Consider the following 15,300-nt stretch of genomic DNA (forward strand, 5'->3'; position numbering starts at 1 on the left):
ATTCTATAATTAGTCTATTGGGTCACTGCTCAGGTGTTACAAATGTAGTAGATATATTTGGGCTTGGTCTTGGTTGTTGCTCATTTTTTTAACTGTTTTCTAGAAGTCAGAACTCTTCAGGCATTTCAAGGAAAACTAATAGGGTCTTGCAGCAAAGACCTTGCTCTCTAACATTTTTAGTGAGGATCATGACATGCAAAAGTAGGAAAGGATAAAAGCACCAGCAGCAAAGATATAAAATATCTGCCCAGAAATATTTTGTAGGGTCTATTTTCCTTGTTTTTCCTAGCATAGAGGTCCTAAGTATCTCTGCAGAAGTGACTTTTTGTGAGTCAGAGAGGATCAGGTGGGACTACACTTCTGAGTGTACGTTTACCAACATCTTGCTGAAGCCTCCTCCTTGCTGTACGTTGAAATCACTTAAAATGTAAAAAGATTTTGAAAGATAAACTGATCTCTCCTTCAGACAGCTACTGCCTGTTCAGCTAACAGTAATAATCTTTGGATCCCTGTCAGAAACCTGCCTATCCCCAAGCCCAGAAGTCCTGGATTTAACTTAACTTTGCACAGCACAGGGCTAGGCCTTGAACCAATCCTGTTTGTACTTAGGTAATGTTTAAAATCACTGGTTGCTGCAAAGGGATCCTCAAGCTAGTACAGACCTGTCTAGGATGTGCTGTTTTGGGTGAATATCCCCAATCACCTGCAGAAGTGCAATAGTCCCCTGCAGCCGTTTTGAATGCAGCTGTTGAAAATAGCCATTATAGCCTACTGACAGCAAGAACCATTGTGTTTTGAGCAGAATCATTACTGTTTATCTCAGATATCACTCTACCTTTCCATTAATGTGTAAATGCATCTGTTGCTACTCAGTGACTCCTCTGGTATTTTAAGATTCAACAAAGCCAGCTGTATTTTCACTTTGTGAAGGGATAAAGTTCACTCACTTGAGATGAAGAAATAGACTTCTTCAAAATGTTATTTGAAGTTAAATGCTTTTAGAGAATGGGAATTTCTAGCATGTTAGGAAAATCATTTTAATAATTTAAGAATTTAAGAATTGCTGCATTTAGCACATTATTTTCCATAGTTCATTATTGTAAGATGAAATTTATTTTCAATACTTGATACCTGCTTTGACTTATGGTAAGAAAATTATCTGCATTATCTAATATACCAGTGTCTGCAACTAATGTGATCAGTGCTAGGAATGGTTATTATCCATACTTGCTGTAGGGATGTATTCACATATCTTTGTTAGGACATCATAATAACTCCAAAACAAATTGCCTTCCAAACAAGACAGCTGTATGAGAAGCATAGGTGTTCAGATCATAAAGCAACAGGCTGTCTTTTGAAAAGATATATTCATGAGTTAGCAGTTAGGCCTACACTCTGTTATCTTTTTCTCACAACTCTATTTTTTTTAAGTATATCAACTGCTGAATAAACATAAAATATCTGATGGAAAGCAATCCCATTTTCAGGGTTTAGATAAACATGACACATGGCAGGATGAATAGATTTTGTAACTGGTTCCATGCAAGTTACATAGAGTCATAGATTGGATTAGGTTGGAAAGAACCTGAAAGATCATCAAGTTCCAACCTTTTTGCTGTGGGCAGGGGTGCCAATCAGTAGATCAGATTGCCCAGCCAATGACAGCCCCATCCAGCCTCTCCTTGAATGCCTCCAGGGATGAGGCATCTGCATTTTCTCTGGGCAGCTGTGACAGGGCCTCACCACCCTTTGAATAAAGAATTTCCATCTAGCATCTAATCTAGATTTCCCCTCTTTTAGTTTAAAGTCATTCCCCTTGTCCTATCACTGTCAGAATGTGTAAGAAGTCAGTATTCCTCCTGTTTATAAGCTTCCCTCATGTACGGGAAGGACACAATGAGGCTTCCCCAGAGCCTTCATTTCTTCAGATTGAACAAGCCCAGCTCCCTCAATCTTTCTTCATAGGAGAGGTGCTCCAGCCCTCTGATCATCTTTGTAGTCTTCTTCTGGACAAACACGTCCATGTCTTTCTTGTATTGGGGCCTCAGGCATGGACATATGTGTTTGCAGGGACTGTCTTCAACCTGATGAAGATTATATGATACTTACTGTTTGAGCACATATATTTGAGCAGCTTTGTGTTGTATGCTCACTCCTGAAAGAATTTTAGCATGAAGTAATTAGAATATAATTTTAAAAAAGCTAATTTTCTTAAGGAAGCAGTGGAACTCTCTAGAGAGCAGATATGATCTACAGTGTTGTTACATTTCTAATTGTGCTACAGGATTTGGAGAGACGGAGATAGCCTTCCAGACTTTACATAAGACCGAGAACAAACCTGAAGGTATGTCTGCAAAACAAAATGAAGATAAGGTTGTCTCACAGTGTAGTCTGAAAGACTCCTGCATGGCTACACAGTAACATCCTTTTGTGAAGGCTTGTAGTAGGGTTACTGGGTGCCACTTCAAGAGTAATGCTTGCATCACAAAATTTTCACTTCTACTTTTATTTTTCTTCATTTATCACATTCATAAGATATGTTAGCATGCTCAGCTGGGTGGAAAAATACCTTGGTTTTTGATCTTTTCCTTGAAAGAAAGATTTGTTGAGGTTTTAAAAAAGGACATAGTAATAGAGGACGTGCTCAAGTATCCAAGAAGTAGCTTTTTTCTGAATGCATGTACAAAGTGTTCAGCTGCAGATTTCTGTTCTCTTGTGCACTTTTTGGTAAATGTTCCAGCTGAAGAACTGAGTGACATGTACTCAGAGAAATTTCTGATTGTAGGATGCTCTGTTGGGAAAGATCTGTAATTTTAAACCTGCTTGCACTACATGGTTTACAGAACTCAATCTTTTACACTAAGTTGATGTGCTGCTTTCCAAAAAGGTGTTACTTAGCAAGATGGTCAGTTTTTAAAGGAGGATGTCACAGTCACAGTACTTTGATTTCGGGCTAATGGTACCAGTGTGTCCTATGAGATTGTGTTTTCAGATCAATCCGGGACATGACCAGTGATTTTTAGGGATTTTCAGGATTAATTCGTGTTTAAGAAAGGCTTTGAGGATCAGCCTCTTTGACATGGGTATCAGAATGCTCTCTAATGCCCACTGACTTGGAATTCAATACCACAGTAGATTCTGAATGTGTTTGTATCCATACGAATGACCAGAGACACTGGTGTAACTTGTCCGTGCTGTCTGTGGAAAGTGGCTGCTGGAGTAAAAGTTTTGCAGCTCCATGTACAGGTTTCACTTTATAGAGAAATAGGAGGTTCCCTGAAAGAGAGCTGGGAAGCAGCTCTGTGAATGGCTGAAGATCAGTAGATAGGAACAGTCACATCAGTGAAATTGATTTCGAAGATCACGAGAGTGTTAATTTAGGATGACAGCTTAGATACTTGCATCCTGAAATTCTGACTTGGTTTTAAGGTCAGCATTGGAAAGTCCAGTTGCAGCCCCAAAATCTTCATTTTTTTTTTTTAATAGAAATTGGAATAGTCACTGAATGGGAGAGAGAGAGAGGAAGAGAAAAGAATATCAAGAACAGAGGGCTGTTTGCCCTATGGTTTCTAGGATCTATAAGTTCTCCACAGATATGAGAGAAAAGAGAGGGAAGAAGGGAGAGTGGGAGTTGGAAAAGAGCAGAAAAATAACTTCAAGATTTTTACAAATGAGACTAAAGTCTTGGCATGTGTTTCCAGCAATTATCCTGGTGTCAGTATTGTGACAGCACTGCCACACTGTTAACAAAACTGCAGATTCAAGAATGTATTTGTGAAATGACATACTGTTCATTTCATCACCTGTCTTGAATGAGTGGAATTAATTCTGAGTAGCAAAGATAGTACCTGCTGCACTTTTGAGAAAAGTGGTACATCTTCATGCAAACATGATTTGGTCTTCATGTTCTACCATGCTAAAAAACTATACAATTGCACTGAGATCATTAGTCTTTTTAATGAATTGTGTTGTTCTGTTCTGATAATCACCTGTCTTGAGTTGTACCAATGTACGTGTATTATTTAATCATAAAGTAGATATCAGATACATTGTCCAGAGTTAAATACCAAGGCTCTGCAACATCTTTGTCAATATTTTCGGGGAAGAAAGTATAATCTACAATTATCATCTTACCTCTTAATCTATAGTAAGCTTGGTGACTGGCTAAAATCTGCTTCACTGATTCTTGGGGGCAAATTTTCACACCAGTAGAAAAAAAGGGTGATCTCTTTGTTCGGTGTTTTGCCATGTCAAATATCCTTCTTATAGTTGACACTCTAGACCTCTTTGTTGTTCTTTCTGCTTTGTCTGACCCTGAGGCATCTGCAAGTTGTTTGGCTTCACCACGATTTGCTTTACTGGGGATTTCTGAAAAAGATAAAAGGTAAAATGTGCATGAACATACACTGCATAGGTAGTATGCAAGATCATGTTTGAAAAATGTATGCAAACATAAGGGCTCTTTGTGTTATTGTCAGTATGCTGAATTAATGAATGTGTTGAGAGATGTCCTGTGACTGGACAACAGGGAATCAAAAACCTGGTAACTAATTTACTTATAGATCATCGTCTAACTTCCAGATCAAATGAAACACAAGTTTCAGAAGCCCTAAGTCTTGTTTTCAAAAGTGATTTTGTGTCAGATTCACAAAAGACACTTAGGCACTTGAACTTTGTGCAACAGCATCTTATTTGTATATGAGCTTATAATGAAATGTAAAGCACTCTAATGAAGAACTATTTGGAGCCCGGAGAAGGTGAAGCACATCTGTATTAGATTACTGTATAAAATGAAGTCTAATATGAGAAAAAGCTGTACTATTTTTGATGTTCTTATCTTCACTCCAGGCTTCTGGGCACATCTCCTTTCAGTGGGTTCAGACTCGCACCCTCTCTGGGAACTAGACTCAGAAAAACATTCTTTCAAAAGCTGAACAGGAGTTGTTATTGTCTTTGGGGACAGAAATATATTTTTCCAGTCTTTCTCTTTTACTTCACAGCGCACTTCTCTTTCTGTCCTTCACCAAAACTGAAATATTAATCAGAATAGACTGAAATTATGCATCCTTGCCACTTTATGATAGTGACCTGAGTGCTCTCAATAGGTCTTTAATTATTCTCAGCAAAGTTGAACAACTACATTAGGAAAAGATTGAGATAAGTAAGTGGTAGAAATAGTGAGAGAAATAGTCCCCAAATAATAAAGAGTAAACACTGTCAATTTGGTGGAGAAAGACTAAATATTATGCTGTGTTTAACAAACATTAATTATCATGTTCTTATATAAATAACATGAAATTAAGGAAGCTAAAAACACATTATCTTAACAATTGGCAACTTTGTTATTTAAATTTTTAAGACAAGTTGGCAGATAAATGATAAGAGAAAAGTAAAAGAAAATCATACTACTGCAAAAAAGAACAGCATTTCAACCACAGAAAGGGAGAAATTCTACCACCTCTGTCTATGTGCATATAAGTGTGCACATATCATTCACATTTAACTTCAGAATTAACATTCAATGCTCACTGTAAAAGCCATAGTAGTGACATATATAGTTTGAAGTATATGGTACTCTGAGATGGAAATAAGTTGACTTCTTGATTTTGAGGAATATCTTATGAATGTAGTAGTTTATACAGTGAAGACACAGGTGATTGTTATGGCCTAGCAAAAAAAATGCCAGAAGCAGCAGCCTGGAGGTCTATAATTACTTCAAGATAAGGGAAAATGTTGATGTAGTCATATGGTGTTTGTTATAAAATGCAATTGGAGTGATTAGTTTCCTCGGTAATGCCAGATTGTTAACCGTAAAGCAACCTTACGGAAATAAGGAATAAAAGGAGGTTGCACTGTGAAAACTTGGCTGCGAGTCCACTGGAAACCACCAAACACTGGATCATTTGAGACAGTGAATGGCTTTAATGATATATGAGGAGAGAGTGACAGATTTACCGTCAAGGAGGAGGCAATGCCAGTAAAATCTTAAAGCTGCCTTCTGTAATCCTCTAGGAGAAAATACCAAAAATCTATGTGGAAAGAAGCCAGCTGTAAGTCTATTACCTGTTACAAGCTCTATTAACTGCTACAGCCCAGCTGCCCAGGCAGTCTGACCAACTGGGGCAGAGGATTTTGTCATTAAGTTCTTTGATAGCTTTTGCATGGAGCAGAGGCCTTTCTTCAAGGATTTGCTTCTTCCCTAGGATTTGCCCCTAAGTCATTAACTTGAATTAAGAATTATACTATTCATAAGACTGACAAAGTAGATTCTTCACAAATGATTGCTGTAATGACCTCGAATTCTCTCTCTATTCTCAAACTAGAGCTGCTATTTGGGCTTTTCAGTCTGAAAAATGACTATACTTTATGCGCATCCAGATATCACTATTCTGCTGGTCTACTCAGGGTAGGTGTCAGGGATTTTTTCTTTTCCTTTTTGTCTTTACATTTAATTTCCTTTTTTAAATTATTCTATTTCTTATTTTTTTTATTTATTTTTAAATGGGAGGGGTATTTTGCTTAAGCATGCATACACTAATAGGTTTGATTAAATTTATATTTTGCAGTTAGTAAACTTCCTTCACTAAATTTATCTTTATTACCATCAGCTCTAGAAATTAGTTTTTTTGTTTTTTTTTTTCCAAACTTCAGGCCAATGTGAGTTAGAGAAACATCAACACTTTTTTTCCGAATTGTTTTTCAGTGCCTATTTCCTAATATTGACTAAATATGAATGGAAGAAGAGTGGTTCTCTGATGCAAATATTATTTGTTTATAAGCCTTTGAGCTGTGCTTTCTCCCATGTCATTGGAAATTTTGAATGGAAAAACTTAGTACTAAGACTAAGATAACTTCATGTAAGACGTTTCAGCCATGAGCTTGACTGTAATATGACTCCATCTACAGCTTATAAAATGCTTTTCTGTCAGTGTCCTAGGTTGAACAAAATTATAAAAGGCTTTTGCTGTTATATTATTGAGCCCTTTTCTTTCTGCTGTTCAGCACAATGACCATAGGCTGAACTGGTGAGGTATAAATTTTACAGGGTACATAATTTATGTAACAGAAATTCAAATAATATTAACATGTTTTACTATTCTTACATGGGTTCTCTTTCTAATATTTTGTTGTTGTTGTCGTTATCTTTTCTTAAATATATGGAGTTAATATATTTAATGTTTACCCTAGCAAATTTGACTTGGTGATCGTTTCAGTTTTACTTTTAAAAGGTAAGTCTAAGATTTTTAGAGTTTTTGATGGTTTTAGGTCAGAAGAGTAAATCATCATCAGAGTCTCTTTATATTTTAATCTGTTTTAGCTTAAACTCCAGGGTCCCTTGTACAGAGTTGTTACTCTCCTTCCTTATACTCACATGAAATAATCTGCATAATTATTCCCATTTTCTGAATTGTCTATTCGAGGAAAAAAATGATGAAGTTTTACTAGGGGTCAATGTCAGTCAATGTTTGTCCTGAATTTAGACAAATATAACAAAGATTTTATAATGTGATTAAGCACTTTTTAGGACATGATAAAGAAATTTTAATCATATTGAAATCTAATCAAAAGTGCTTTGATGTTCATGGAGGTCGCTCAAGATCATAATGTTGGTTCTTCAGATTTTGTTTTCAGGAAGTTTTCAGAAGTAATAATTTCTGAAATCGAAAACTTTAAATCCTCATTTACTTTCTATACAGATCTTTTCATGCCTAGTTGTTAATAGTCATAGACCTTAGATAATGAAGATACCATTCTATACAGAGAACAATGTTACAATATGTTAATGTGGTTTTACCAGCAAAATTTAGGTTGATATGAGGAAAAAACTGTTGAAGTCTGAATAATTCATTGTTAAAATCATCACAAGATTTGACATGTGTGAAGAAACTGATTAATCTGAAAAATAAGGATGTTCTTAGGAAAGCGAGGAATGCTTGACTGATAAATGAGATACACTGCCTTCAGCGTGAAATAATTATTAATAAAAAGACAAGCCTTATTTAGGAAGAACTATTGAAATAAAACAAGAGAAGGGCCTATCAAAGAGGGAGAATTAAATAAAGGTGCCATAAATGTGTTTATGTAATCAAATATGCAGTAGCACTAACATGATCATCAACCCCCATATTGACAGTTCACCCAGTAACAAAAGTAAGGATGTCTAGTCATGGGAGCTGATCCTGAGATCTGTGAAAGGAGTGATTAGTGTAAATACCACGTGGAGCATAGAAAGCACAAACAGAGGATGTTTGTGTCCTGGAGTCTTCTTTCAGAATCAGGCTTCTCCAATTGTGGGAATAGCAAGGACCCCAAATTCAAACGGCACGTGCCAGTGACAGACAAGATGCCTATGGCATGTTCTCCCCTTGTCTTCCTTTTAATATCCCTTTCATGCTGCACTGTCTCAATCTTAGCTGTGAGAGAAGGGTCTGACCATGCTGGAGGGGCATAGATGAACAGGGAGAAACTAAAATATGGAACAACTTTATCATTAAATTCTGTCTGGGTCCTACATATGTGTTCAAGATTATATGCTTTACTTGTATTTATATTTGATACAGTATGTTATTTCACTGTCTGTATCAACAATAGTTAAATATCTTAACAATTAATTAATTACTTTTATTTCCATAAAGTTCATATTGGCAAAAATAATCTAGCTATTTGAGATACTGGCTTGTGCGAATGTTATTCTTACATGTCACTGTACCGTAACATCACCTATTGAATGGAGCCTTGTTATCTGGTTATGGCAAAGAGCGATGGTGGACAGGGACAGGCCTCCAGAGTGGAAGACCCTGTGTTTAGTTGCTTACTAGAAAACTTCCTATATAAATATAATGAGCCTGATGTCCCACCCCCAGCATTACAAAAGCTCTACTTTACCTACTAGGTAGCTTGTTATACTACATTCTGAATCACCTTACAAGACAGGGAACTGCTAGGCCCTGCCTGAAAAAATCTGTACTGAAGATACAATAAATCTAGTCCCTTTATCTCTCACTTACATCCCACATGACAAAGTGCTACCTGCACACATTCACGGATATCCTGGTTTCAGCTGGGACAAAGCTGATATATTTATTTGGTGTATGTAAAGATGCCATGTTTCAGTTTTGGGAAGATAACATTGTTGACAAAACACTGATGTTTCTATTTGTTGCTGAGCAGTGCAGTACAGAGCCAAGGATATTCTAGCTTCTCATACTGCCCTGCCAGCAAGGAGAGGAATGAGAAACAGAGACAGAACCAGGACAGCTGATCTACACTAGCCAAAGAGATATTCTGTACCATCACATCATGAGAAAAAACTGAAAACTGAGGATGAGTTGGCTGAGTGGGCAGCCACTGCTGGGTGACTGGCTGGGCATTGGTCAGTAGGTGGTGAGCAATTGCTTTGTGCATCACTTGTTTTGTAAATATGCATATATACATATATATACATATAAAATTATCATTAGACTTTTTTTCTTTTTGGCACAGACCTTTAAATTAACCTGGATTTACAAATTTGTACAAAAAATCTCTGTTTTCATCAATCAAAGTGCTTTAGAATGTCTGTTAGTAAATGAGAAGGATTTCATATCTGCAAGTTGTTAATGCTGAGAAACTAAATTAGACATCACAGCCCCCCAGTTGTTCCCAGCTACTTGCAGAAATTTGTGTGATTTTTTTATTGCCAGATGAAGAAACACAATTGTTAAATTAATCAGCATCAGAAAGGCCAATAAAAAGGTCATTTGAAATGTAATATTTATGAAATGTAACCTTAGGTCTCGTTACAAACCAACAGAATAATTTCTTCCTCTCTGAACAGACAATTTAGTAGCAACCTTGAATTATTCTAACTAAGCAATTCAGAATGTAAGAACTTTGGTGAATTATCTGCCTACTACAGATGAGAACAGAAAACTAACATACCACTGGGAAGATACTCCTGTTTTTGTAAATAGAGTAGTCATATATTAGCCAGCAATGAATTCACATTTGCCATAAATGCAGCCTGTACCATCCACAAATATTGAACGTGTTAAGATCTTTAGAGTCAAAACATGATTCTGATGCATTTCTTTCTTAACCGAAAGTCATGTTTTCCTTGACATCCTATGTCTCATTTTGAGCAGAAATATATCCCTTCACTTTCAAACAGGTAAGTACAAGTTCTGGTGAAGAATGTTCATTCTTAATTCTTATCTCTACTAACTGCTGCTGGAATTCATAGAGAAAATATCAAATGCCTTCTATGGTTTCATTGCTATCATTTGAATCCTGTCTGGCTAAGGTGCATCATTCAGACTAGAAACAGTACTGAAAAATGAATGCTTTTAATGTTGATGTATGAAATATATATATATATCTGTGTTACTTTGGCCATCTTAAATACATTTGGCCTGAAATTATCTGATATGGTTTTCATCAAACCATTTAAGAAAGTGCTTTAAATATTTTAGTAGTTCTTGGAAGAATACATCCAACCTTCAGTGGTGAAACACTCATTTGAGCACCTCTACTGTTCATTTTCAGTCACACCCAGAATGTATGGCTGGCATCTGAGAATTCAGTGAAACAGCATAAGTGCAAATTAAAGCATTATTTTGCCACATAAATCAACACTTCAAGAATCATGATGGTACAGGTCAAAGAGTTGCTGTGCAGAAAGGGCTTATTGAAGTAGCTCTGTTTAAATATAATGACGATTAGGATGGTTAATTCCTTCTCATTTTGACAGAGAGTGATTTGATCTCTGCCATACTGAACCAAGATGAATAGCTGAAAAGCATTAAGTGTCAAGCAGCACAAAGCAAGTTAGGTTGGAAGGACAGATAGAAATCAACTCGTCCAATTATTTTATCTAGATCAAATTTATCCACTTTTCAGGGAGAAGAGAGGGAAGAGAACTGTATTAGAACTGACACCATTGGAATCATAACGAAATCATAAAGTGAAAGATGAGTGCATTACTACCTCCTGCCTGAAAAAGCCAGGATTTCTGTGTTGACTAATACGTATGAAAAGAGCACGCTTACTAAAACTGGCATTACAAGTAACTTAGGTTCAGGGATCCTAAGACTTTTAATACGTGATTGGATAATGCCTGAGAAAGCTAGTGAAAGATTCAGAGAGGTAAACAAGGAGATATTCTTAGATCTGCACTGAAGCAGAAATTTTAGAGCCAAAAGAACTTCGCTGATGACAAGACAAGCATGGTGGCCTAAGTTCAATTAGTTATGTAGACTCCTGTTTTCCTAATTTTTAAATGGAATCTGGGTCCTACTGACTTGCAGATGTCTTTGTGATTAGGCAGTTTAAGACTCAGTTTGCTTAACTGCTGTTGATGTGCTTAATGACTCTGGAGCCTCTTACAGGGGAGTTTCTCTGCAGTACCTCTGGTCCTTGTGCTGTTGTGACGTGAGGACGATGATGTTGCTCTGTCAGGTTATGTGCCTGCATACTGTGGTAAGTCATGCTGCAATTACCAAGGAGACTATATACACACCTACAATGCAGCAGGTATGCTTGAAAACTGGCAAAGTGTAAAATGTGTAAAGTGTGCATACATACATGCACCTGATACAAACAGAAAAATGATAGAGAGGGAGTAAATGTCTTTTGTTTTAATCTCAGAGGAGCAGGGAATAGGACAGAAGTACCAAAGAAGAGGGGAAAACATATTTTTCCTTCTAGCAAGAAGTAGTAGTGTTTGTTACACCTGATGAATGCAGGCCATATCTCACAGTGTGCCACTCAAGCCACTAGGCTTCAATTAACGGATAACTGAGGAATGGAGATTCACATAAATGGTAATTTGGATTTCTAGCAAGTTAAGACTCCAAGTAGAATCACAGAATATCCTAAATTGGAAGAGACTCATAAAGATCATCAAATCCAACTTCTAAAATCAAGACCAACTCTTAAAATTGTATTTTTTGTTACCTACAAAATATTATTTGTGAAGTGATTAAGCATTTTACTATTAAGAATGTTTGTCTTGTCCACAGTTACATTCGGAGAAAAAATACTCACACAGCTAACAGTTCAGTCATTTATAATTCACTAATTGGTTATTAATGGGTGTGATGACATTTAGAATTAATCTTTAAGATTCCATGTCAATATTTTAGTATTTTTTGGCTCTTTTTCAAATAGATAGGAATTAAATAAGAGTAATCCCCATATATATTTTTTAATATTTCATTTCTCATCTGTTTATAAGCACAACCAGGACAGCCAGCTTTAACTTGGTAATCATATATTATGTGTGAATGTAGAGAATAATTTTCGTGCAGAAAGCAGATGTCTTCTCTTTCTTTCTTTCTTTGAAGCTTTATATGCTCTCTGACTTCGTTCTGTGTTTAGCAAGAAACTGCTTAACCCTTTTTTCAAGGGCAATTATAGTAATGAAGTTCTGAAATGGTTGTTGTTGAATTGGAACAGTTAAGAGGGAAGGAGTAAGTCAGAATGAATTAAAATGATTTCATAGAGGACTCAGAAAGCTTTTGTGCCTGGAGAATGACTGAGTAGACAGAGAATATTTGCTTGCTGATTAAAAATTAACGCTAAGCAGCCATTAATGTTCTGTCTCCTTTACATTCTCAGTATAAAGAGCAAGTATTTACTCAGAATCAGTGCACAGTTATTGGAGTTTAAGGCTTTTCTGAATTTTACTGGATGGTCTGACTACTCAGTGCTTGAAAATTCAGCAGTAAATAATTACTGTCATATTTTTCTTTTACTTTTTTGCTATCAAACAAATTTTGTTCCCCTCACTTTCTCTTCCTATTATTAGTGACAGTTTGCATCAGGACAGTGGCAAAGATCTGAGTTCAAGTCCTGAGGTCATTTCCTGGATTTTGGCACTAGCCATGACCAAAGATAAACACTCCATCTCTGAGGGCTTTGTGTTGCTTCCTACAATTTCCTGTTTGTTAGCTGTGGAATTGGAGGTACCCCTGATAGTATCAAGGTGTCCTGAAACAGGGGTAGGGAAGAAAGGATCAAATACTATGTCTAAGCAAGTTCTATTTTTATTCACCCTGAAATATTGATGTGAAAGTTAAGTGAAAAAGGAATTTGAATTTCAGAAACTTTTTTTAGGGATGAAAACAACAACCAACCCTATAAATATTTAGAGATTTTTTATTTGTTGTTAATTCCGGTTAAGATGGAAGTCCTTCATATATTAATCTTTTATTTTCTAATTTATTATAGTTGAAATATACTTCAAATTTGGATAACTCTAATCATCTATGTTAGGATTATTAATAAGTGATTAAAATAAGTATTCACATGACTGGGTGAGCCTGTGTACTTTTGAAAATTTTTTCCCAAAGTATCCGACCCTAATTCTAAGTCACAAAACAGCAGTTCTGGATGCAACCCTGTTCTAGTGAAGAAGATTCCTAAGACAGGCATTAATTTGATAATCTTTTGAATTGTTATGTATATATTTGAGATAACAACATAGTTTAAAGATATTAAATATGGCATAATTAAATGACAATGAAAGGTAATTATTATACATTTGTTCATATCAAATGTAATTATAAAACTACCATGAAAGCATTTTTCCAATTCATGTTAGAAAAAATATTTTTTCTCTTTAAAATAATTAAAAAATTATCTACATATACATATCTACATACATATACATATATCATACATATATGTTTTGTTATATAGCTGTCACTGCCATTAGTTGTTATATTTGAAAGGATAAGAATATAATATTTAAAAAAGACTTTTCAAGAATATAAAATTTTCATTAACCTGAGCAAAATGTAAAGTGGTTGTGATGCAGGCTTTTAATTCAATCATATAAATGTTCAAGTGTAGATGGAAAAATTAGTAAGAAAACTCCCTCAGAATTAAAGACATTCCCCAGACTTCTAAGTCTATTGAATATGGAACTGAACAGGGAAAAATCTCATCACCAACTTTTACTTTCTGTTGTTGAACAAACTTTAAAATTGCTTTGAACTTTCTGACGTTTTGAAAAGTTGTAGTAATTACCTATTGTGCTAAGTACAGCAAAGTTGTCTGTATTTCTGTTTACTTGGAAATAATTTTAAAAATCAGTACTTCACTTTATTTTCTTTGAGATCTGTTTATCAGAATGCATTTTTAAAATCATACTGTATATCACAAAAGGAGCACATTCTGTCCTATTACTGTGACTATAAGGTGTTTTCATTCTGTTTCATCTTTCCCAAATATGTACTTATGTTAGTAGATGCATCCTTTTTACTTTCCTGTTGTAACGTCTACATTTCCCTATTTGTTCTGTTCTGTACAGAATATTGTTTAGTATTGCAATTTCTTGTTTATTTGTCAGTTTGTTTTCTTCCTAAAGAATTTGTGCATCTGAAAGTTTCAGAACTTTCTAAAAATGACCGAAAATACAAAAATATACTTTACTACTTTCTCTTCATTTCAAGGATAATGGATAATCTCTAGCAATTACAGCACATTCTTAGACATTCTTTCAGTTATTTTGGCTCTTCCATATAACTGCTTTTGAAATTAAGTATGTTTTTTCATAACTGAATATATGCAGGTAAAATGAAACTAAATGTCATCTGTCACAGAAAAAATAAAACTAAGGGAACACACATGAGAAATGTTGTCAACCTTTCTCTTTCCAACTTCACAGCAGCCTCACAAAACTGTGATGTCGCTTTTTCAAATTGTCAAGACACCAAATTCCAAAGAAGTAATTATGTAATAAGTTTAATATATTTAGTGATAAAATGACCTGATCTTCCAATTTCTTTTCAACCAATGCATTCTAAGTTAGTATAATCTGTTTATATATGAACTTACCTCTGCTTCCCTGAACTTGGAGAGCAAGGCAAATGACCAAGAATATTAATCCAGTTTTCAAATGCATGCTGTCTACTGATCATTCACAGTTTTCAAAAAGAATCATGCAAAGAATTACAATATTGAGGTCAAGTAGAAGACTTTTTGTTAAAAACTAAAATCCCCAAGAGACTTCCTTCTTCTTTGTTAGTCGTTTGTTTGTTTGTTTGTTAGCTATTTTTCAGGTGTCTTCAGCCGTGAACTGCTTTGAATTGCGACTAAATGAAGAGTGCAACAGGTTCCAGGATGCAAGAGCTGGACAAACCCCTCCAAAGCAAACACTTCTAGCCTTGGGGACTGGAATGGTAAAGACAAGAGTGACGATGTTTAAAAAAAAAAAAGCAGTGTCTGTTTCTGGAATAATCTTTTTATCTGCTGCTCAGACATAATCCCTCTTACGGTCCAGCTGGAAGAGCTTTCTTCATCTTATTAACCTTCTGG

At 35.5% G+C, this 15,300-nt stretch overlaps 1 protein-coding gene across 1 annotated transcript in view; it reads right to left on the reverse strand.

Annotated features, from left to right (window-relative positions):
- Nucleotides 1-14,887, reverse strand: part of IMPG1 (interphotoreceptor matrix proteoglycan 1) — a 46,074-nt gene extending 31,187 nt beyond the window's left edge. Inside the window, exons 1-2 of the mRNA XM_065730923.1 lie at nucleotides 14,821-14,887; nucleotides 4,135-4,368 (exon numbers count right to left, since the gene is read on the reverse strand). Of these exons, the coding sequence (XP_065586995.1) occupies nucleotides 4,135-4,368; nucleotides 14,821-14,887 (301 nt within the window). The remainder of the gene's footprint in view (nucleotides 1-4,134; nucleotides 4,369-14,820) is intronic.
- Between the last annotated feature and the right edge of the window lie 413 nt (nucleotides 14,888-15,300).

This window comes from Cyrtonyx montezumae, unplaced genomic scaffold (genome assembly GCF_038088225.1).
Source record: "Cyrtonyx montezumae isolate F1298 unplaced genomic scaffold, pur_monq_1.0 scaffold_13, whole genome shotgun sequence".
In the NCBI taxonomy this organism is placed as follows: Eukaryota; Metazoa; Chordata; class Aves; order Galliformes; family Odontophoridae; genus Cyrtonyx; species Cyrtonyx montezumae.